Source organism: Pelophylax lessonae (genome assembly GCF_965119305.1).
Source record: "Pelophylax lessonae genome assembly, chromosome: 9".
Lineage (NCBI taxonomy): Eukaryota > Metazoa > Chordata > Amphibia > Anura > Ranidae > Pelophylax > Pelophylax lessonae.
Genome location: NC_138776.1, coordinates 495678 through 520678, shown reverse-complemented (window position 1 = coordinate 520678; position 25001 = coordinate 495678). Strand labels below are relative to the sequence as shown.

At 48.5% G+C, this 25001-nt stretch overlaps 1 protein-coding gene across 1 annotated transcript in view; it reads right to left on the bottom strand.

Moving 5' to 3' along the window:
- Positions 1-24779, bottom strand: part of SCNN1A (sodium channel epithelial 1 subunit alpha) — a 185626-nt gene extending 160847 nt beyond the window's left edge. Inside the window, exon 1 of the mRNA XM_082269159.1 lies at positions 24623-24779. Coding sequence (XP_082125285.1) covers positions 24623-24669 — 47 coding nt within the window. The 5' untranslated portion in view covers positions 24670-24779. The remainder of the gene's footprint in view (positions 1-24622) is intronic.
- Positions 24780-25001: the final 222 nt, after the last annotated feature.

Here is a 25001-nt window from a genome sequence, read left to right as displayed (position 1 = left end):
TGCTCATGAACAATGGCTGTAGGCTCATGTGTCCTTTTGCGGAGATGACAACCCTGGTGGTCAGTCGAACCCAAGGCAACATCATCGACCTCATCCCATATGCTTTTTTTCTGGAGCGTGCCCTGCGAAGAGTGCTGGATCAGGCTGTAGATGAGCATGAAGAGGAAGAGTTGTGGTCCTCATCACCACCAGAAGCAGCCTTGTTGTTGTCGATTGCTGGACCTGTGGCAACGCAGAGAGAGGAGTCTGAAGAAGATAAGTCAGAGGAGGAAGGTGGCTTTGAGGAGGTGGAAGACCAACCACAGCAGGCGTCCCAGGGGGCTTGTTGTCACCTTTCGGGGACCCTTGGTGTTGTACGTGGCTGGGTGGAGGAAGAGACATTCAATGACGTCAGTGAGGACAAGGAACGGGACATGGCTAGCTGGTATCCAACCTTGTGCAAATGGGGAGTTTGCGGTTGTGCAAATGGACTGACTGACTGTTAAACAGGGAGTTTGGTCTGTCAGAGTTTGGTCTGTCACTGTGAAGTGGGCGTAACCCTTACACTACCTGACCGATACAACATCATACCTGATCGTATTCACACACTGGATGATTTAAAGCACGTTATTCCAAACAATTTAGGAATGTTAGGTGATTTCTGCCCTTTATGGGATAAAACCCGACTCTGCGTCAACTACGTAATTTTCCATGGGAGTTTTGCCATGGATCCCTCTCCGGCATGCCACAGTCCAGGTGTTAGTCCCCTTGAAACAACTTTTCCATCACTATTGTGGCCAGAAAGAGTCCCTGTGGGTTTGAAAATTCGCCTGCCTATTGAAGTCTATGGCGGTTCGCCCGTTTGCGAACATTTGCAGAAATTCGCGTTCGCCAACGGAAAATTTTATGTTTGCGACATCTCTACCTGCCAGTGGGACTTCGCTTCTGCCTGTTAGAGCTGCCCTTGGTGTTGGCGTGGTGAATCCGTGCACCCCAGGAGTCCGGTCATTGGTCTGGTTGCTTTTCTCCTATCAAGACCTTTGCATTGGGGACCCATCCCCCAGCAGAAGCACCCAACAAACTTTTCCCCTCATTGTACTCCCTCTTGGGTCTGGAGTGATTATGGTCATACAAGGTTGGTTGGTGGGGGGGTGGGCGATGGTTATAGTCATAGGTTGGTGGGGGGGGAGGGGGTAATGGTTATAGTCATAGGTTGGTGGGGGGGATGGTTATAGTCATAGGTTGGTGGGGGGGGGGGGGTAATGGTTATAGTCATAGGTTGGTGGGGGTGGGGGAGTGGTTATAGTCATAGGTTGGTGGGGGGGATGGTTATAGTCATAGGTTGGTGGGGGGGGGGTAATGGTTATAGTCATAGGTTGGTGGGGGTGGGGGAGTGGTTATAGTCATAGGTTGGTGGGGGGGATGGTTATAGTCATAGGTTGGTGGGGGGGGGGGTAATGGTTATAGTCATAGGTTGGTGGGGGTGGGGGAGTGGTTATAGTCATAGGTTGGTGGGGGGGAGGGGGTAATGGTTATAGTCATAGGTTGGTGGGGGTGGGGGAGTGGTTATAGTCATAGGTTGGTGGGGGGGATGGTTATAGTCATAGGTTGGTGGGGGGGGGGTAATGGTTATAGTCATAGGTTGGTGGGGGTGGGGGAGTGGTTATAGTCATAGGTTGGTGGGGGGGATGGTTATAGTCATAGGTTGGTGGGGGGGGGGGTAATGGTTATAGTCATAGGTTGGTGGGGGTGGGGGAGTGGTTATAGTCATAGGTTGGTGGGGGGGATGGTTATAGTCATAGGTTGGTGGGGGGGGGGTAATGGTTATAGTCATAGGTTGGTGGGGGTGGGGGAGTGGTTATAGTCATAGGTTGGTGGGGGGGGTAATGGTTATAGTCATAGGTTGGTGGGGGTGGGGGAGTGGTTATAGTCATAGGTTGGTGGGGGGGATGGTTATAGTCATAGGTTGGTGGGGGGGGTAATGGTTATAGTCATAGGTTGGTGGGGGTGGGGGAGTGGTTATAGTCATAGGTTGGTGGGGGGGATGGTTATAGTCATAGGTTGGTGGGGGGGGGGGGTAATGGTTATAGTCATAGGTTGGTGGGGGTGGGGGAGTGGTTATAGTCATAGGTTGGTGGGGGGGATGGTTATAGTCATAGGTTGGTGGGGGGGGGGGTAATGGTTATAGTCATAGGTTGGTGGGGGTGGGGGAGTGGTTATAGTCATAGGTTGGTGGGGGGGAGGGGGTAATGGTTATAGTCATAGGTTGGTGGGGGTGGGGGAGTGGTTATAGTCATAGGTTGGTGGGGGGGATGGTTATAGTCATAGGTTGGTGGGGGGGGGGTAATGGTTATAGTCATAGGTTGGTGGGGGTGGGGGAGTGGTTATAGTCATAGGTTGGTGGGGGGGATGGTTATAGTCATAGGTTGGTGGGGGGGGGGGTAATGGTTATAGTCATAGGTTGGTGGGGGTGGGGGAGTGGTTATAGTCATAGGTTGGTGGGGGGGATGGTTATAGTCATAGGTTGGTGGGGGGGGGGTAATGGTTATAGTCATAGGTTGGTGGGGGTGGGGGAGTGGTTATAGTCATAGGTTGGTGGGGGGGGTAATGGTTATAGTCATAGGTTGGTGGGGGGGGGTAATGGTTATAGTCATAGGTTGGTGGGGGTGGGGGAGTGGTTATAGTCATAGGTTGGTGGGGGGGATGGTAATAGTCATAGGTTGGTGGGGGGGGGGGTAATGGTTATAGTCATAGGTTGGTGGGGGTGGGGGAGTGGTTATAGTCATAGGTTGGTGGGGGGGAGGGGGTAATGGTTATAGTCATAGGTTGGTGGGGGTGGGGGAGTGGTTATAGTCATAGGTTGGTGGGGGGGATGGTTATAGTCATAGGTTGGTGGGGGGGGGGTAATGGTTATAGTCATAGGTTGGTGGGGGTGGGGGAGTGGTTATAGTCATAGGTTGGTGGGGGGGGGGGTAATGGTTATAGTCATAGGTTGGTGGGGGTGGGGGAGTGGTTATAGTCATAGGTTGGTGGGGGGGATGGTTATAGTCATAGGTTGGTGGGGGGGGGGGGGGTAATGGTTATAGTCATAGGTTGGTGGGGGTGGGGGAGTGGTTATAGTCATAGGTTGGTGGGGGGGGGTAATGGTTATAGTCATAGGTTGGTGGGGGTGGGGGAGTGGTTATAGTCATAGGTTGGTGGGGGGGGGGGTAATGGTTATAGTCATAGGTTGGTGGGGGTGGGGGAGTGGTTATAGTCATAGGTTGGTGGGGGGGATGGTTATAGTCATAGGTTGGTGGGGGGGGGGGGTAATGGTTATAGTCATAGGTTGGTGGGGGTGGGGGAGTGGTTATAGTCATAGGTTGGTGGGGGGGGGTAATGGTTATAGTCATAGGTTGGTGGGGGTGGGGGAGTGGTTATAGTCATAGGTTGGTGGGGGGGGGGGTAATGGTTATAGTCATAGGTTGGTGGGGGTGGGGGAGTGGTTATAGTCATAGGTTGGTGGGGGGGATGGTTATAGTCATAGGTTGGTGGGGGGGGGGGTAATGGTTATAGTCATAGGTTGGTGGGGGTGGGGGAGTGGTTATAGTCATAGGTTGGTGGGGGGGAGGGGGTAATGGTTATAGTCATAGGTTGGTGGGGGTGGGGGAGTGGTTATAGTCATAGGTTGGTGGGGGGGATGGTTATAGTCATAGGTTGGTGGGGGGGGGGGGGGGGTAATGGTTATAGTCATAGGTTGGTGGGGGTGGGGGAGTGGTTATAGTCATAGGTTGGTGGGGGGGGGTAATGGTTATAGTCATAGGTTGGTGGGGGTGGGGGAGTGGTTATAGTCATAGGTTGGTGGGGGGGGGTAATGGTTATAGTCATAGGTTGGTGGGGGTGGGGGAGTGGTTATAGTCATAGGTTGGTGGGGGGGATGGTTATAGTCATAGGTTGGTGGGGGGAGGGTAATGGTTATAGTCATAGGTTGGTGGAGGGGGGGGGGGGGGGAGTGGTGGTCCAGCAGTTAGGAGAGCAAAAGCACCTTTTACCCTTCGTCATGCAGCCACCACATCTGCAACACACTGCGTTTGGGTTTATATACACTGTAGGTAGTGGTTGGATTCCTCCCCCCTCCATCTTGTTGATCCGGTTGGGGCTGTTTGTTTGCATACAGGAACTCCATATCTCTCCCTTCATCAGACACACGGCCATTCATCAAGAGGTTTGTACAGAATGTGTCGCAATGTTCCCAGATATCCAGGGGGGCTGAGAGCGGAGGGGGGGGGACTGGGGGGGGGCTGAGAGCGGAGGGGGGGGGGGGCTGAGAGCGGAGGGGGGGGGGCTGAGAGCGGAGGGGGGGGGGGCTGAGAGCAGGAGGGAAGCCAAACTTATTCCATAATGCAGAGAAAACTCTCAGCACCGACCAGGAATATTATTATTATTACACAACATGCCATCCCCCGCTTCACCGCTCCTCCATGCACCTCCCTGGACAGCGGCCAGCAATTTCCAGTAATGGTTTTTGGATGAAGGGCTGAGCTGTTTACTTATAACATTCGTCACAATCATTGCAACTTCGCTTCTGCTGCTGAATAACTGTCCAAATAAACAGTTTAGGCAAAAAAGATTTATTTTTAGTACTGAATAGCGGGGGAAGGGTTAGACGGTTTTAGTGTCTGAGACTCCATTAGGATTTTTACCCCCCACTTCCTTATAACTGGAGAAAAAGGTCCGCACTCCAACTAATAGCACCATAAAAGCAGCACCAACAACTAACAGTCACACAATGTTTGTCATTCAGTACATAAAAACTAGACTGACCTGTAAAATATTGGCCCTTAAATTACTTTCCCGTAACCCCTAAAGGATCGGCCTACTTCTGACACTCGTTGTTTATAAGATAAAATCTGTTTTTTTTTGCTAGAAAAAAAAAAAAAAAATATATATATGTGGTATTTGCGCAGCGGTATTCCAAACTAAATTTTTGGGGGAAAAATAAAAAATTTGACTTCATTTAAAAAAAAAACTAAAAACAGTAAAATTAGTTTCTATAATGTGAAAGATAATGTTACACCGAGTAAATAGATACCTAACATGTCACGCTCCAAAACTGCGCACACTCGTGGAATGGCGACAAACATTGGTTAAACATCTCCATAGGCGACGCTTTAAAAATATCTACAGGCTACAAGTTTAGAGTTACAGAGGAGGTCGGGGGATGGAATTATTGCTCTCACTCTAACGATCGCCCCGATACCTCACAAAAGAAGTATAAAAAGTAATTTTCTTCAGCAAGAAAAAGAAATACAAGGATGTGACGTAATGACGTCGCTCCGGTCCTCCAAGGCCATAGAGTGGAGTGGGGGCCATCTTGCCCTCACTTCACTTCCTGCCTAGGAGGGGAAAGGACCGGACAAAAAAAAAAAAAAAGAAAGTAAAGAAAACCAATAAACCCAAAAACATAACTGCGGCGGGCGGTCCGAAAGTGGTTAAAACACTGGGCCCTAAAAACACTGGGCCCTAGGAAGGGATCAGTTTTGTGCTGGGAGGATCGGAGGATTAGGTGAGTATATCTCGGCTCTCCGAACCCCCCCACCAAAACAAGCCGTTCTACTTTAAAATATTGTCCCCTGAACTACTGGCCCTTATTATGCTGTTATGTTGCCAACATTTGTGGACATCTGACCAATGACCATCACACCTATGTGAGCTTCTGGACATCCCATCCCAAAACCATGGGCCTTCATAGGGCCTTCATAGGGCCTCCTATTAACCCATTTACTGCCAGGGCCATTTTTGGATGCTTCTCTTGCACACGTGTTTAAAAAATAATTTTAAAGCCTAAAGATTTGTTAAAAACCCCAAAATATTTTATATTTTCTAAAAAGCAGCAGAGAATAAATAATGGTGGAACATTTCTTTATGGTTTATCAAGCACAAGTTTTCACAAAAAAAAAAAAAAAAAAAAAAAGATACACTAAAAGGTAATTTTAGGGCACACAAACTCCGTATATTCTGAAATATTTGTTGGAAAATATAGGAGGAGGTTGCGCCAAGTAAAAAGATATCCAACTCATCGAGCCTAAAAATTGGGTTCTCTTATAAAGCAGCAAAAAAAAAAAAAAAAAAAAAAAAACTTCTCATGCCGTCACCTGGTCTTCCTGCCTTCCACCCAGCAGCACCGCCATAGGGGCCCCCGGCCCACAGGTGAGAGAAACCCAGGAAACATGATTAGGGAAGATGGGGGTTGTCATGGGGGGGGGGTGGGGTGAGTGAATGTACCAGGAGTCAGCCCCCCCAATCACTTCCACCTGACGGCTGACAGTTGGCTTGTCAGATTTACACACATTCTCACGGAACCGCGACCCACACTCTGTTTGTGGCCTTCCGTCAGAATACGGCTTCCTTCAGTCATGAACATAGATATCAAATATTCCAGCCACCCCCCATACAAAGCTAGCCGATAACTTAGCTTGTACTGGAATCTTCTCCTTTATTGAACAGTCACACAGAATTTATATACAGCATGGACCTCCCCCTCCTGATTAAATTACCCCATCAGGTCAGGGGTTGCCGGATTACATTATCATATGCAGATGAAATTGTAGACAGAAATAGAATTAACCTGAACTAATTATCTAGCCATCTGGTCTGACATTTTTTGAGACAGATACAGGTTTCTTTTGGTGGTATTTAATCACTACTGGGGTTTTTTTTTTTTTAATAAAATAAATAAAAATTTGGGGAAAAAAGTTTCTTAGTTTCAGTTATAATATTTTGTAAATAGGTATTTTTTCTCCTTCACTGATGTGCACTGATAAAGCTGCACTAATGGGCACTGAAAGCTGCACTGATGGGCATTGATAGGCTGCACTAATGGGCACGGATGAGACTGCATTGAAGGGCACTGGTGAGGTGACAACTTATGGGTGGCACTAATGAGCAAGCATTGATGGGCACTGTAAGGCAGCACTGATTGGCATTATTGATGGGTACTGATAGGCGGCACTATTGGGCACTGATGAGTGGCACTGAAAGGCAGCACTGATTGGCATCACAGATGGGCACTGTTGGGGCTGCACTGATTACTTGTACAGGTCTCCCCTTGTTTTAATGGACACAATAAATCTATAAAGTAACTGTACATAGTACATGTAGCACTTTTTAACCTTCCTAGCGGTATTCCTGAGTGTGACTCGGGGTTAGATTTTAGAGCCAAAAGCGGTAACTCTGAGCCACACTCGGGGTAGTGCTAGGAAGATCGCTGGATCCTGGTAGAGGTTTTACTTACCTTGTCTCCGGGATCCAGCGAAGTATGCGAGCGGTATGCTGCGGTGGATCTTTCTCCCGATCCTCTCCCGTGCCCCGGCTTCCGTCTCCGGCGACATGATGTTCGCAGAGGGGTGGAACCGGCGGCAAATTCAAATGTAAAAACACAGCAAACACACTGATACAGTGCAAAATAAAATAAATTCACATTACATCGCCCCCCAGTGCCCTTTCCTGAGGTTTTACTGTACTTTTTATGTAAATATATACACATACACACATATTCACATATATATATATGTGAATGAGCAGCCCAAACCAACTGTATACATTATATATATGTGTATACATACATACATACATACATATATAATAAATGTATACAGTTGGTTTGGGCTGCTCATTCACAAGAATTACATTCAAAATAATTGTACCGCTTTCAGCACCTAAAATCCAAAAGAATCACCGCCAGGGAGGTGAATAGTTTTATTCTTTGGCCTAAACGAAGTTCAGAAGTTGTTTCCATGAAAGGGGTTGTAGGATCCGCCATGGAATGGGTTAGGAGGCGTGTCCTAATTGTGTGCCGCCTTTATGGCCATCAAATTTCTGCTAAGGAGTCCTGGAAAAAAGTTTGGTGGACCTCATTAAACCTCATTAAACCTCATTAAACCTCATTAAACCTCATTAAACCTCATTAAACCTCATTAAACCTCATTAAACCTCATTAAACCTCTAATGGGTTTCGAACAGATTTGCCAATTTACCCCTTTTGGCCCCAAAACGAATATCCATTCTACTTTACATGCAGTCACAACATACAAGACACATGTACTGTACATATACAAAACGGGGGATGGAGCCATCATAGATTTTATTCCATTGAGGCAATCTGGGAAAGCCTGGCAAAATCTTTTATTTTTCATAGAAAAGGTGAACTGAATATCCTGGCCGCTCCTCTGGACCCCACTGCAGATAGTGACCATATTTCCCATAATGCTCCACGCTGCCGGTATAGCAGTCTGTACACCGCACTACACAGCTCCTGGAATGAGTATCCTTCACAAGGCAATGGCAAGTGCTCATTGGTCAGCACAGCCACCATAGGTGTGAGCAGCGTGCTGCATTAGGGTGCGCACCCCAATTCTCAAACACACACGCCTTGCTCTGCAGCCTCAGCTGCACTCTACAGTGAATGAATAGGAAGTGCTCTGTGCTGAGCGGCTTCCTGTTCATTCACAAACTGAAGCATAGTAAGCACAGTTTACTATGCTTCAGTTATACATGGACACAGTGATTGAATATGTTCATTTAGAAAAGGATTTACTAGCCCCTTCCCCCACACTCAATCCTAAAACATCCCCCGCAGCAGCTGGGGGAGCAGAGGGAAGCCAGTAGTACCGCAGGGTGGGGGGCAAAAGGGGGGGGGTGTAGTCAGGGAAGCGGGGAGGAATAGGCAACGTATATAGTGATTAGGATGTGCCTAGCCACACCTCGCACTCCCCCGTGCATTCCTCTAACAGCCACACAATGTGCTGACCAATGAGGGGCACAAGATCTCCAACAAGAATGAAGCCCTTTTCATTGGTCAGCATGGCTGTGCTGACCAATGAGTGCTTGCCATTTTGAGCAATATGTTGGATACAGTGCATCCGGAAAGTACTCACATGTACATGGCAAAGGGGTGAATACTTATGTACATGGCAAAGGGTGTGAATACTTATGTACATGGCAAAGGGTGTGAATACTTATGTACATGGGATTTCCTCCTTTTTTATTTTTTATAAATTTGCAAAGATTTCATACAATCTTCTCTCACGTTGTCATTATGGGGGAGGGGTTTGTAGAATTTGGAGGAAAATAATGAATGGAATCCATGTTGGAATGCGGCTGTAATATAAAATGTGGAAGAAGTGAAGCTCTGTGAGAACTTTCCGGATGCTCTGTAATTACTCCAGGGCTGGGTATTGGGGTGCACAGTGTGTGAACCCCTATAGATGGGGCATCATGGCCTCCATATGCAGCGGGGGCTGGACGGGTGGTCAGGACATTTGGAGTTCATCGACCTTTTCAATATTTGTGAAAATGTGAACTTCCCCTTATTAATACAAAAGTGGCAAACAAGGGTCAGGATTGGGTGATGAACGCCGGTCCCCTCCAGAATATCGCATATTATTCCAAACTGCGGTGACACCAATTCCCACAACTGCTCAACCACAGTTCACAATCTACAAATCGGGGGTCCAAGTCCCTTCGCCAGGACTTTCTGCTCAAAGGTCTTCCATCTACCAAAATATTCCCAAAATTCCAAGACAAACTCCATTACACCGCGAGATCACAGGCCTGGCCCAACCATGGGAATCACCGACTTCTTCCAATAGAGACTCCACTGACCGGTGCTGGAGACTCCGCCTTTTCCCAGGACAATATCAGGAATAATAATAAAATCAATCAACATTTCCAATAACAAAGATAATAAATATCTAAAATACATGGTAGACGTGGTTACAATGTTTCCATCCAGGAATATTTCTAACAATCTGAGATACCTTTGGAGTTTGGTGGAGTTTTCTACCCAGTCAGCTTAAATGGAACCCGTGACAATAAGCCCCTCCCCTTTCCTCTCCCCGCCTCTTCTCTTCTCTCTTTTTTTTTCTCCCTTATCTTATATATATATATTATATCATCATTGTGTAATCTTACTTTCACCTTATTAGTCTTTTATGGCTCGGATAATTGGAAAATACGGCCGGAAACTCTCCAGCCCCGGATAACGGCTTTATTGGCCTTCCTGTGAAAAGGATTTTATTCTTTCCTTTTGTTTTACTGACAAATATAAAACTTGACATCCATTTTTGTCTCATTTCATTGTGTTTATTGAAATAATCAACTAAAGAAAATGTTACACGTTTTACCTTTTTTTTTTTTTTTTTGATTGACTGATTTAAAATAAGTGAACGATATACAGCGATGATCAAAATTCATCGAAGTCAAACGTAACATGCGTCTTGGTACATAAACTTTTGAAGTTATTAACAAAGGTTTATAAACAAGTTTTACCTTTATAATGTTACAATGTCTTTGATGCAATGAGTAACAGTACAAACATTGTAGAAGATTAATATATTCAGCGCCTTGAAAAAGTATTCACACCCCTTGAAATTTACCAAATTTATATGTGGACAGCTTTACCCCGGATGCCGGCATACTTAGATGAGACTCTTTATAAACCACCATGGGAGTTGCTAAATGTTGAACCTTCATTAAATGGAACCATATTGCTACACTTAGAGGCGCCCTCTTCTCTTTTATTCTCTGTATCTCCTGATGGATTTTGCTTCTAATCCCCTTGTGGATGCTGACATTTGTGGATGGACATTTTATGGTTACACAACCAATCACATTGCTGGAATCTTTTTCTATGGACTATAAACTGAAGGATTTATGAATAAATGGTTGTGGAAGGAATCATCTGAGTTTCCATTATTTCTTATGGGGAAATTCGCTTTGATATAAGAGTGCTTTGGATTACAAACATGTTTCCGGAATTATGCTCGCAGTCCAAAGTTTTACTCTGTTCCATAGTTCCATAGTTAGTCAGGTTGAAAAAAAAAAAAAAAAGTCCATCTGGCTCAACCAATAAAAAAATACAGTATATAATATATATATATATATATATATATATATAATCTTGTCTGTATCCAGCTAGGGAGATTTTCTCTTAGTTCATGTCAGACACAACATGAAGTGTGGGGAGATCTCCTTAAAGTACGGGAAATCCTTACCTAAACCGTTGTCACAGGAACAATCGTCCCCTTTGGAAGTTTTTGGGGAGTCAAAATTTCTGATTTTTTTCACTGACTTTCGGTTCTGAAGACAAAGGTCACCGACATATACAGGGCGAGGTTTCCTTTGCAAGAGAATTTTCCCCAGAGCTTAGTGCATGCAATTTCACTTTGCAACATAACACCCAATCACCTGCAAGGAAAATAAAACCGCATTTTTGCTTGCATGTGATTGGATGATGGTTGGTAAAAGAAGTTCACCTCATTCACTAAGCTCTGGGGATAACTCCCTTGCAAAATGCAACTTCCCTTGTAAAGTAAAAAGTCTATTTACCTTAAGGCAATCAGCCTCATAGAATGTATCTTAAAGAGTTCCGGCCTTGGGGGTCAAATTTAGATAAAAATACCCCCGGGACAGTCAGGAATAGTACATTCCACAATGGAGAGCCTCTGAACTGTCCCGGGTCACACTTACCTGTAAGAAGAAATACTTACCTTGAAAAGTTCTTCTCCAGCGCTGCCATCTCAGGTGTGGGCAGCTGAAGTCAGCACCTCCTCTTCGGTGACGTCAGAGTCCCACAATGCACTGCACCGGCCCCGCTCCTCACCTCCGGTGCAGGCACGTCATCCCTGCACAGCTGGCCATCCCCAGAAGCTGTTTAGCAGGGAATGCCACGCCTGAACCGGAACTGACGTCGGGGCCGGTGCAGTGCATTGATTCCTGGGAGCGATGACATTCAGCTCCCAGGAATCATTGCAAGCCGGAAGAGACGGCGCGGGCCGCAGCCGCAGAGGGAGGAAGTGGAAGGAAGGGGAGTATATTTTCTTCAATATCAAGGTAAGTGACCAAAAAAAAAAAAAATTTGGGAGCATCCATTTCTTTTTCAGGTGGCCCTCAGCAAGCGGATGGCCTAAAAACAGATTTTTTTTCGATTTTGAGGCCGGAACTCCGCTTTAAGAAAGTGACTTACAATACTCAATGCTCCAGAATCTGTGATTTGAATTTGTCTTCGTATTGACCAAAAAAAAAAAAAAAAACTATTTCCAGACTCATCTGAGCTAAAACCTTTCATCAATATTGTAAATGTCACATGACAGAATCTAAAATCCATTCTTATTACCCCAAAAACCACAGCATAAAAATCCCATCAATATATATTCAGTACCCCAAGTCACCCCGTTCTGCATACAGGAAAAATAAGATCGAGCGTTTATCTCAGAGTAGTCATTCTCACCCTACGTTCCTCCAAAGTTTGCACCAAGGGTTCCTCTAAGGCAGCCGTTCTCAAACTTTTCATCGCAGAGGAACCCTTGAAATTTGGGGAATCTGTTAAAACCGACTTTATCTACGACTCATGAGACATTATTGGGATGGTCAATGGGAAGAATGTTCCTTGCACTTGTGGTCAGTGGGAAAAATTACCCCCCTTACAGACAGCTACAAACATGAATGGTGTCAGTGGGAACCTATCTGGGATGCAGAAGTTGCTCATTGTTCTAGGAACCCCTAGCAAGCTCTGGAGATACCCCAGGGATCCATGGAATCCTGGTTGAGAATCCCTGCTCTAGAAGTTCTTAGGGGTTCCTTGAGCTGGGGCTGATAGAACCCACCATCTGATGGGGGAGGGGAAAACTGTACTTGTCCAAGCCAGTTGTGTTACACTAATGATCACTTTAACGGATCGCCACTGTAAAGGGATCATTCTTCTACTTGGATTCATATTAGCCGGGTTCCTTGAAATCTGAAAATTATTTCAAGAGTTCCCCAGGGGTGCAATGGTTGGGGAAGGCACAGAACAAGAATGCCCCACATATGAATCCATGTCATAAACATAGATATGTAGTCCAAGGTCCCTACATGAACTACAAATACATCTATGGCACACATCTGCACCTGAGAACAAAATATCCAAATGACAATATTCAATGTAGAAGAGATCCCAAGAATGGTAATGAGGCTTCATGCAGTTTTTGGGGAACAATCCTCGGACACTGAGGTCTCTATAAAAGATCAGGCTCTTCAAATCCTATAGATAATCCAAAGTTTCCAAAATAGAACCTAAAATCAATTCATAAAAGATTGCGCTCTGTAAAGGGGGTGCAGTTCCAGGATGTTGATCTGGGAAAACTCCCTTTAGATCGGCTATTCCCAACCAGGGTACCTCCAGGAGGTTTCTAGGGGTTCCTTGAGCTGAGGCTGATTGATCTCCCATTAGATGGGGCCCGCATAGTTCCGGAGGCAACACCACTTGGCAGAGCCAATGGCATGACACCAATGATCTTTTTAACCCTATCCCTAAGGGTGACATCCCGACCACCACTCTAAGGAGGCCTTCTTCCCACCAACCCCCAATGCATTGGTTTTAGCCGGAGTTCCCAAAGATTTGAAAATTATTTCAAGGGTTCCTCCAAGATGAGGTTGAGAAAGGCTCATACAGATTGATATATAGATGAAATATTGGTCTCCCCAGAAGGTGTAGATCAGCCTTTTTCAATCAGGGTGCCTCCTGGGTTCTTCAGGGGTGCCTTGGCAAAAAATGGCAACAAATTTCCACAGGTTTTAACTTTGTAGAATTACAACCCTGAGCACTGTGCAGGTCAAGCCACTGGCACCCCGACAACCCTGGGCACTGTGCAGGTCAAGCCACTGGCACCCCGACAACCCTGGGCACTGTGCAGGTCAAGCCACTGGCACCCCGACAACCCTGGGCACTGTGCTGGTCAAGCCACTGGCACCCCGACAACCCTGGGCACTGTGCAGGTCAAGCCACTGGCACCCCGACAACCCTGGGCACTGTGCAGGTCAAGCCACTGGCACCCCGACAACCCTGGGCACTGTGCAGGTCAAGCCACTGGCACCCCGACAACCCTGGGCACTGTGCTGGTCAAGCCACTGGCACCCCGACAACCCTGGGCACTGTGCAGGTCAAGCCACTGGCACCCCGACAACCCTGGGCACTGTGCAGGTCAAGCCACTGGCACCCCGACAACCCTGGGCACTGTGCTGGTCAAGCCACTGGCACCCCGACAACCCTGGGCACTGTGCTGGTCAAGCCACTGGCACCCGACAACCCTGGGCACTGTGCAGGTCAAGCCAATGGCACCCCGACAACCCTGGGCACTGTGCAGGTCAAGCCACTGGCACCCCGACAACCCTGGGCACTGTGCAGGTCAAGCCACTGGCACCCCGACAACCCTGGGCACTGTGCAGGTCAAGCCACTGGCACCCCGACAACCCTGGGCACTGTGCTGGTCAAGCCACTGGCACCCCGACAACCCTGGGCACTGTGCTGGTCAAGCCACTGGCACCCCGACAACCCTGGGCACTGTGCAGGTCAAGCCACTGGCACCCTGACAACCCTGGGCACTGTGCAGGTCAAGCCACTGGCACCCCGACAACCCTGGGCACTGTGCTGGTCAAGCCACTGGCACCCTGACAACCCTGGGCACTGTGCGGGTCAAGCCACTGGCACCCCGACAACCCTGGGCACTGTGCAGGTCAAGCCACTGGCACCCTGACAACCCTGGGCACTGTGCTGGTCAAGCCACTGGCACCCCGACAACCCTGGGCACTGTGCGGGTCAAGCCACTGGCACCCTGACAACCAGTGACATCACTGGTTGATAAGGAGAATGATGGGTGCTTGCACAGCATCCTTGTTTACTCTTCCTCATCCCCTCTCCATCACCACTGGCGTCACATTAGAAGAGAAACTGAGGGAGAAGAGAAACCCTAGAATACTAGTCTATACAAGTTTGCAATAGTGGAGGAATAAATCACTTCTAATGTTGGCTGGCCCACGTGTATGGATGTTGCTGTGTTATGTAAAACTATTAGTTTAGGTTTTTTTTTACATTTTAGAATGGGGTGCCTTGAGATTGTGCAGAATTTTAAAGGGTGCTGCAACTGAAAAAAGGTTGAGAAACACCGGTGTAGATAACAACAGCCGATGTAACAAATCCCCAAGGATGGCACCATATCTACAAATTGTATCCTGAGCGGGAAGTGTAATCCCAGTTTGCCCACAATAGTTACCAATATCCAACCCACAAAGAGAAATAGAAGGAGCTGATTGGACGATATGGACTGTGCATGTGAAAGTAGCGAATGGAAGGAAATTCATGTTGGATTCATTCGTTGGGTTACGATTCGGAAACCCAAACACAAAGAAAGTCTTTTATCCCTTCCTGTATTTATTTCCATGTTTCCATTTGAGATGTGCGGCATTTTTTATAATAATGAAGAATAATAAATAATAGAAAATCCCGCGCTATTAAATATCACAAAAGACAGACAATCCATAGAGAGATGAGGAGAATCGCTGCCAGCGATACCGGCAATCACCATAGAAATATAAAAAAAATAATAAAAGTGAAGCGCTCCACGCTAGAAACATGAAAATAGATACAAGCAGTGGCGGCCCGTCCATTAGGGGCGCCGCCCCCCAATCCATGCGCCCGCCTCTAATCTACATGCAGAGCGCTGGACGCATGGATTCCAATGGTTTTTCTTTTTTTTTTTTTTAAGAAGCACATGATTACAGCCGGCGGCTCTAATTGGCTCCACAAAGGGTGGGCTCGGGGCGCAGAGCACTCACTCCCAGTTGTGTGACATCAGCAAATTGATATTCGCTAATGTCTTCCTGTTTCTCCTCATGGCCAATCAGGAAGTGGGTCCTGAATACCCAATTGGCTGGGAGTCCGAAGACCTGATTGGCTGCAAGTCCTAACTCCTGATTGGCCAGGAGGAGAAGCAACCACTGAAACTCGGGAGGAGAAGACGGTGGTGAAGTGCAGGGGCTGGTGGGGGGCTTGACGGGCAATCGTTTGAGCAATGGGGGGGGGGGGTTACGTGGTTGGCTGGCTGGGGGGGCTGCGGGCCGCCCCCCTCCCCCAACAAAATTGAGCACCAGCCTCCGCAGGATACAAGACAACAAAACACAGCAATGCAAATATGAAGCCCTAATGTCCCAAATGTCACAGGTGTAAAATACAGTATAAAGTGACTAAACATCCCATACACAGTCCAATTTGAATCTTTAACGTGGATGAAACCCTCACTTATACCCAAAAAATAAAAATCCTGCACTGTGTGTTCAATAATTGCAGCTAGTCACACATGTGGAATACCTAACCAGCATAAAACCTATATAAAACAAAGTGTGCAGCGCATTAAAGATAATAAAAGTCTGTAAACAAGTCTCAGAAATATAGAAGTCCAAAAAAATTGTTCATAAACGTTGGAAGCGTGAATGAAGGTGCAACAATAGATCATTCGTGAAACCCCGCCTCCACCAGAAAGATTGGACCCTCACCAGATGATGTCGCTACCATCACAGTAGCACAAGAGCCTTAAACCTAATGAGCCCGGATTAACTCTGGATGCCAACAGAAAGAAAGCACCTCAGAGGAACCATCACACCAGTATCCAACTAGAAGTAAATGGCTCAAAGAGAGCCCATAAGCGGAATCATCGTGGAGTATATTTATTAAGGCATAGCATAAACAAAGAGTTAAAACCACAAACTTTCCATAAGACTGACATAGCACGACCCGGAATCGCACAGCAGCAGGGACGTCAAATGCCAAAAGAGACCCTTGACGCGTTTCGTCCTAATGGACGCGGTGACTCCTTTGGCATATAACATCCCTGCTGCTGTGCGATTCTGGGTCGCCAGCAGCGTGCTATGTGAGTCTTATGGAAAGTTTGTGGTTTTAACTCTTCTGGGCTCGTTTTAAGCTATATACTTCTAGTTGGATACTGGTGTGGTGGCTCCTCTGAGGTTCTTTCTTTCTGTTGGCATCCAGAGTTTATTCGGGCTCATTACAATTAGGGCCCCTTTCACACACACGGTCCGTTTGTCTGTTTTTCATCCATCGGTTGACGGATGAAAAACCGACATCAATGCATCTCTATGTAAAAACGGGTGATCATCCGTTAACATCCGTTTTCATCCGCTGCTGTCAATGTCCGTTTTTTGGACTGGATGAACGCCCTATTTTTCTTCCGTCAAAAAAACGTATCAGACGAAAAACGGATGAAAAAAAACAGATGAAAAACTGATACATTATGACGTGACTGAACGGATGAAATGAACGGAACGTATGATTGAAGGGGGCCTCAGGGTCCTTTCACACGGCGTGGTCCGTTTTATTTTCCGCTCAGGCACTTTTCTTTAAACGAACACGGATGCAATTTTACAGGGTCTGTTCCGTATGTCCGTTTTTCCTCCAATCCGTTTGCGGATGAAAAACGGACATAATGTATGTCTATGGGATTGCGGACGTTAGCGGATGACATCCTTTTAGGGTTCTCTTCCGTCTCACAAAACGGAACTGAACAGAATGGACGCAAAACCGATGTCAGAGGATGGTCATCCCCTAACGTCCGCAATCCCACAGACATACATTATGTCCGTTTTTCATCCGCAAACGGATTGGAGGAAAAACGGACATACGGAACGCCGGGGGAAAGGACCCTTAGGCTCTTGTACTACTGTGATGGGAGCAACATCATCTGGTGAGGGTCCAATCTTTCTGGTGGAGGCGGGGCTTCACGAGTGATCTATTGTTGCACCTTCATTCATGGATCCAACGTTTATGAAGAATTTTTTTTTACTCCTATATTTATGAGACTTGTTTACAGACTTTTATTGTCCTTAATGCACTACACACTTTGTTTTATATACCTCGCATACACACAAATCTCCCTACAGAAGTGTTACATGGATATCTGCCGTCTTCAGCTTTCTATATTCTGTAGAAAGTGCACATTGTGCCACAAATGTTTCTTCCTGTTCCAGCGCTGGGTGTGGCGTCTGGGCAAACACTGGGTGAGAGCTGATTGGAAGAAAAGCACCCCCCCCCCCCCCCCGCTAGGAAGAAGGAAGAAACATGCAGAGCTGTGCTGTGAATAGACAAGCTCTCTGCTAATCTATCTCTATGCACCAACCCTAACACAAAATTTCCAGCTACTTTTATCTCCTGTGTCGGAGAACTTGTCAGAAGTTATCATGCTTATAACAGAGGAATGGAGCAGCAGAAAGACACGGGACTTAGAGCTTCGGAAAGAGATAAGTAAACACTACAGATAGATGTGCCCAGGCCATGTTTCATGAATCGGATTACATCTACTTCAAGCTAACAAATCTTTAACTATGTTTTACAAAAATAGTAAAAAGAAATTTAGTTTATTCAAATGTACCTGTATATTTATTGCCATTATTATCGCCCACCACCTAAAAAACAAATAAATTCTCCTACTTCTGATATGCATGAGAACCCCATACACAGCGTACCGGGGTGTCCGCCTACGCACAGCGCGCGGGGTGTCCGTGTATGCACAGCGCACGGGGGTGTCCGCCTACGCACAGCGCGCGGGGGTGTCCGCCTACGCACAGCGCACGGGGGTGTCCGCCTACGCACAGCGCACGGGGGTGTCCACCTACGCACAGCGCACGGGGGTGTACGCCTACGCACAGCGCACGGGGGTGTCCGCCTACGCACAGCGCACGGGGGTGTCCGCCTACGCACAGCGCAGGAAATAATGATTTGCTCTCCTGCAGATTGTGTAAGTTTGCCCACTTACAAAGAAATGGCGGGGGTATAATTTTTTATCATAGGTGTATTTTATATGATAGAGACAGAATATCAACCAAAATCCAGAAAAACACAACATGATAGAAATGTTATAAATGGAGTTCAGGGAGTAAAATAAGTATTTGATCCCCTACCAACCGACAATTCTGCCTCCCACAGACTGGATACAGTTGGTGCTCATGTGGACACAGATTAGTCCTGTCAATGTAAGAAGACAACTCATTATGTGTATAGAAGACACCCGCCCACAGAATCTCTTTCCTCCAATCACAGCTCACCATCATGGGAAGACCAATGAGCTGTCAGAGGAGGTCAGGGAGAAGATTGGAGACCGGCACAAGGCTGGGATTGGCTACAAGACCATCAGCAAGAAGATTGGTGAGAAGAAGGAGACGAATGTTGGAACAATTATTCAAAAATGGAAGAAATACAAAATAACCATCAGCCCTCAGTCTGGAGCTCCATGCAAGATTTCACCTCATGGGGTGAGGATGGTCATGAGGAAAATGGGGGGGGGGGGGATGTGCCCAGAACTACACGGGAGGAGCTTGTGAATGATCTCAAGACAGTTGGGACCGCAGTCACCAAAACTATTGGTAACACAATACACCACCATGGACTGAAATCCTGCAGCGCCCGCAAGGTCCCCCTCAGGAAGACACATGTACAGTCACCCCAATCATCTAAATGATTCAGAGAAGGATTGGAGAAAGTTCTGTGCTCAGAGGAGAAAAATGCTGATTATGACCCGAAGAACTCTGTCACTACAGTCACCCTCCCCTACAGTCACCTTCCCTACAGTCACCTTCCCTACAGTCACCGTCCCCTACACTCACCTTCCCTACAGTCACCATCCCTACAGTCACCCTCCCCTACAGTCACCCTCCCCTACAGTCACCCTCCCCTACAGTCACCTTCCCTACAGTCACCTCCCCTACAGTCACCCTCCCTACAGTCACCTTCCCTACAGTCACCCTCCCCTACAGTCACCCTCCCCTACAGTCACCTTCCCTACAGTCACCCTCCCCTACAGTCACCCTCCCCTACAGTCACCCTCCCCTACAGTCACCCTCCCCTACAGTCACCCTCCCCTACAGTCACCTCCCCTACAGTCACCCTCCCCTACAGTCACCCTACCCTACAGTCACCCTCCCCTACAGTCACCCTCCCCTACAGTCACCTTCCCTACAGTCACTGTCCCCTACAGTCACCCTCCCCTACAGTCACCTTCCCCTACAGTCACCCTCCCCTACAGTCACCCTCCCCTACAGTCACCCTCCCCTACAGTCACCCTCCCCTACAGTCACCCTCCCCTACAGTCACCCTCCCCTACAGTCACCTCCCCTACAGTCACCTTCCCTACAGTCACCCTCCCCTACAGTCACCCTCCCCTACAGTCACCGTCCCCTACAGTCACCGTCCCCTACAGTCACCGTCCCTACAGTCACCATCCCTACAGTCACCTCCCCTACAGTCACCCTCCCCTACAGTCACCCTCCCCTACAGTCACCTTCCCATACAGTCACCCTCCCTACAGTCACCCTCCCTACAGTCACCTTCCCTACAGTCACCCTCCCCTACAGTCACCCTCCCCTACAGTCACCCTCCCCTACAGTCACCCTCCCCTACAGTCACCTTCCCTACAGTCACCTTCCCTACAGTCACCCTCCCCTACAGTCACCCTCCCCTACAGTCACCTTCCCTACAGTCACCTTCCCTACAGTCACCTTCCCTACAGTCAAGCAGAGGTGGAAAAATGATACTTTCTCTGATAAAGGTACAGACCAACTTTGCCGCATTGAGGGGCCAATAGACGGGGCCATGTATTGGAAAATCTTGGATAAGAACCTTCTTCCCTCAGCCAGAACACTGGCTGAGGGATGGGTCATGGATGGGTCTTCCAGCATGACAATGACCCAAAACATATCGCCAAGGCAACAAAGGAGTGGCTCAAGAAGAAGCACATTAAGGTCATGGAGTGGCCTAGCCAGTCACTGTGACACTAAAGCCATACATTATCAATGGGGGAATCCTCCCCACTGAGCTATTTATTCTGACTTTCCACACAGTCAGAACACAATGTACCAGGCTGCTGGTTATAGCCGGAGGAACGGATTGTTCAGGAAGAACCTGATTGGCTGGTTGTACAGAAGTTCATGTTTAGATTACTTCCGGTCCCTACATGGATGGAAATTCAGCCAGTTCAGCAAGGACCATACTGACCCCGACACCCACCAACACTGACCCCGACACCCACCAACACTGACCCCGACACCCACCTACACTGACCCCGACACCCACCTACACTGACCCCGACACCCACCTACACTGACCCCGACACCCACCAACACTGACCCCGACACCCACCAACACTGACCCCGACACCCACCTACATTGACCCCGACACCCACCTACACTGACCCCGACACCCACCTACACTGACCCCGACACCCACCAACACTGACCCCGACACACACCAACACTGACCCCGACACCCACCTACACTGACCCCGACACCCACCTACACTGACCCCGACACCCACCAACACTGACCCCGACACCCACCAACACTGACCCCGACACCCACCTACACTGACCCCGACACCTACCAACACTGACCCCGACACCCACCTACACTGACCCCGACACCCACCAACACTGACCCCGACACCCACCAACACTGACCCCGACACCCACCTACACTGACCCCGACACTTACCAACACTGACCCCGACACCCACCTACACTGACCCCGACACCCACCAACACTGACCCCGACACCCACCAACACTGACCCCGACACCCACCTACACTGACCCCGACACCTACCAACACTGACCCCGACACCCACCTACACTGACCCCGACACCCACCAACACTGACCCCGACACCCACCAACACTGACCCCGACACCCACCTACACTGACCCCGACACCCACCTACACTGACCCCGACACCCACCTACACTGACCCCGACACCCACCTACACTGACCCCGACACCCACCAACACTGACCCCGACACCCACCAACACTGACCCCGACACCCACCTACACTGACCCCGACACCTACCAACACTGACCCCGACACCCACCTACACTGACCCCGACACCCACCAACACTGACCCCGACACCCACCAACACTGACCCCGACACCCACCTACACTGACCCCGACACTTACCAACACTGACCCCGACACCCACCTACACTGACCCCGACACCCACCAACACTGACCCCGACACCCACCAACACTGACCCCGACACCCACCTACACTGACCCCGACACCTACCAACACTGACCCCGACACCCACCTACACTGACCCCGACACCCACCAACACTGACCCCGACACCCACCAACACTGACCCCGACACCCACCTACACTGACCCCGACACCCACCTACACTGACCCCGACACACACCAACACTGACCCCGACACCCACCTACACTGACCCCGACACCCACCTACACTGACCCCGACACCCACCTACACTGACCCCGACACCCACCTACACTGACCCCGACACCCACCAACACTGACCCCGACACCCACCTACACTGACCCCGACACCCACCTACACTGACCCCGACACCCACCTACACTGACCCCGACACCCACCTACACTGACCCCGACACCCACCTACACTGACCCCGACACCCACCAACACTGACCCCGACACCCACCAACACTGACCCCGACACCCACCAACACTGACCCCGACACCCACCTACACTGACCCCGACACCCACCTACACTGACCCCGACACACACCAACACTGACCCCGACACCCACCTACACTGACCCCGACACCCACCAACACTGACCCCGACACCCACCTACACTGACCCCGACACCCACCAACACTGACCCCGACACCCACCTACACTGACCCCGACACCCACCTACACTGACCCCGACACCCATCTACACTGACCCCGACACCCACCTACACTGACTCCGACACCCACATACACTGACCCCAACAACAACACTGACCCCGACACCCACCAACACTGACCCCGACACCCACCAACACTGACCCCGACACCCACCAACACTGACCCCGACACCCACCAACACTGACCCCGACACCCACCTACACTGACCCCGACACCCACCTACACTGACCCCGACACCCACCTACACTGACCCCGACACACACCAACACTGACCCCGACACCCACCTACACTGACCCCGACACCCATCTACACTGACCCCGACACCCACCTACACTGACTCCGACACCCACATACACTGACCCCAACAACAACACTGACCCCGACACCCACCAACACTGACCCCGACACCCACCTACACTGACCCCGACACCCACCAACACTGACCCCGACACCCACCAACACTGACCCTGACACAGACACCCACCTACACTGACCCCGACACCCACCTACACTGACCCTGACACCGACACCCACCTACACTGACACCGACACCGACACCCACCTACCTACACTGACCCCCACACCCACCAACACTGACCCCAACAATGACACCCACCTTCACTGACCCTGACACTTACACTTTTGATGTGGTTTTGCCACGCTTTCAGTGCATTTTCTGGGTCCAATGCTCCTGTAAAACTTGGACAAGTAACTAAAAAAAAAACACACCAAAACTGCAATGCTTATTATTGTTTTTTTTGCCACATTTTCCATTGATGTCAATGGAGACCTGCGTTTGCCACATTTCCAGTGTGTTTTCAGTACGTTTTCTGAGTGCCAAGCACCTGTAAAGCTTGGACAGGACTCAAAATTGCAATACAGGTGTTTTTTTATGCATTTTCGCCATATTTTCTATTGCTTTTCATTAGGGATTTGCGTTTTTGGTGTGGTTTTCTGGGTGCCATGCACCTGTGAAGCTTGGACATGTGACTCAAATAAAAATGCACCAAAAACACAACAAAGGTACATTGATAAATTTTTGCTGAATTTTCTATTCATTTCAATGTGGATCTGCGTAGTTGGTAGAGTTTTGAAAACCGCACCAAAGATGCAACAAGCAGGACTTTCTAAAACGCAGCGCAGAGCAGCGCAGCAGAGTGATGTGACGAGTCCCATAGGGTTTAAAGGGATTGTGATTAGTTCAGTAAAAACACAGCAAAAGGGCATCAGTATAAAAGCAGCCGGACAGTCATATATACAGTATATATTTATATTATATTATAATGCAGTATATTTGAATATCTTTTTTAAACCAGAGTTTAGTGTCCCTTTAATTACTGCAATTCATCCATTATAAAGTGAGGATTTGTGCTACAATTGGACCATTTCATACATAAATGAGAGAAGATGATAGAGTCTAATACTGACAATAGAGGGAAATGGAATATTCTAATAAGAAAAGATAAAAGCTGTAAATTGAAGTTGATCTCTGATGGAAATCTCAAACATTTAAAAAAAGATTGAATTTTTCCAGGTGAGCTTTGTTCCTGCCTAAGTTCCAGGTGAATGTATGGGGGTCCAGGTGAATGTATATACATCCAGGTGAATGTATGGGGGTCCAGGTGAATGTATGGGGATCCAGGTGAATGTATGGGGGTCCAGGTGAATGTATGGGGGTCCAGGTGAATGTATATACATCCAGGTGAATGTATGGGGGTCCAGGTGAATGTATGGGGGTCCAGGTGAATGTATGGGGATCCAGGTGAATGTATGGGGGTCCAGGTGAATGTATGGGGGTCCAGGTGAATGTATGGGGATCCAGGTGAATGTATGGGGGTCCAGGTGAATGTATGGGGGTCCAGGTGAATGTATATACATCCAGGTGAATGTATGGGGGTCCAGGTGAATGTATGGGGATCCAGGTGAATGTATGGGGGTCCAGGTGAATGTATGGGGGTCCAGGTGAATGTATATACATCCAGGTGAATGTATGGGGGTCCAGGTGAATGTATGGGGGTCCAGGTGAATGTATGGGGGTCCAGGTGAATGTATGAAGGTCCAGGTGAATGTATATACGTCCAGGTGAATGTATGGGGAAGATGCTCACCTGGGTTCCTTGATGTCCTGAGCCTGTGAGTCCTCTACATTTAGCATTGAGCGGTAATCTTGGGGTCCCCTCCAGTCATGGGTGGTGCTCCCGATCTTCTCGGGTCGGTATCCTGTCTGTAGAATAGGATTGGATCACAGTGTGCACCTTGCAGCGACTCCCAACCTCTCACCTGCAGCCCCTCCCCTTTCCTGTGCTTTGACTGGACCAAGGGAAGGCTGAACTGGTTTTTTTCCAGATGAATCTGGCAGCCAGGTACCTGTCATCTTATCCCTCCCTCCTACCTGGGAGAACGGCTTCTCCTCTGATCGTAAAAACAGGTGAAGTCACAGCTTAGGGCAGAGCTGCATTCAGAAGCAAACCAGCCTGGCAGTGCAAT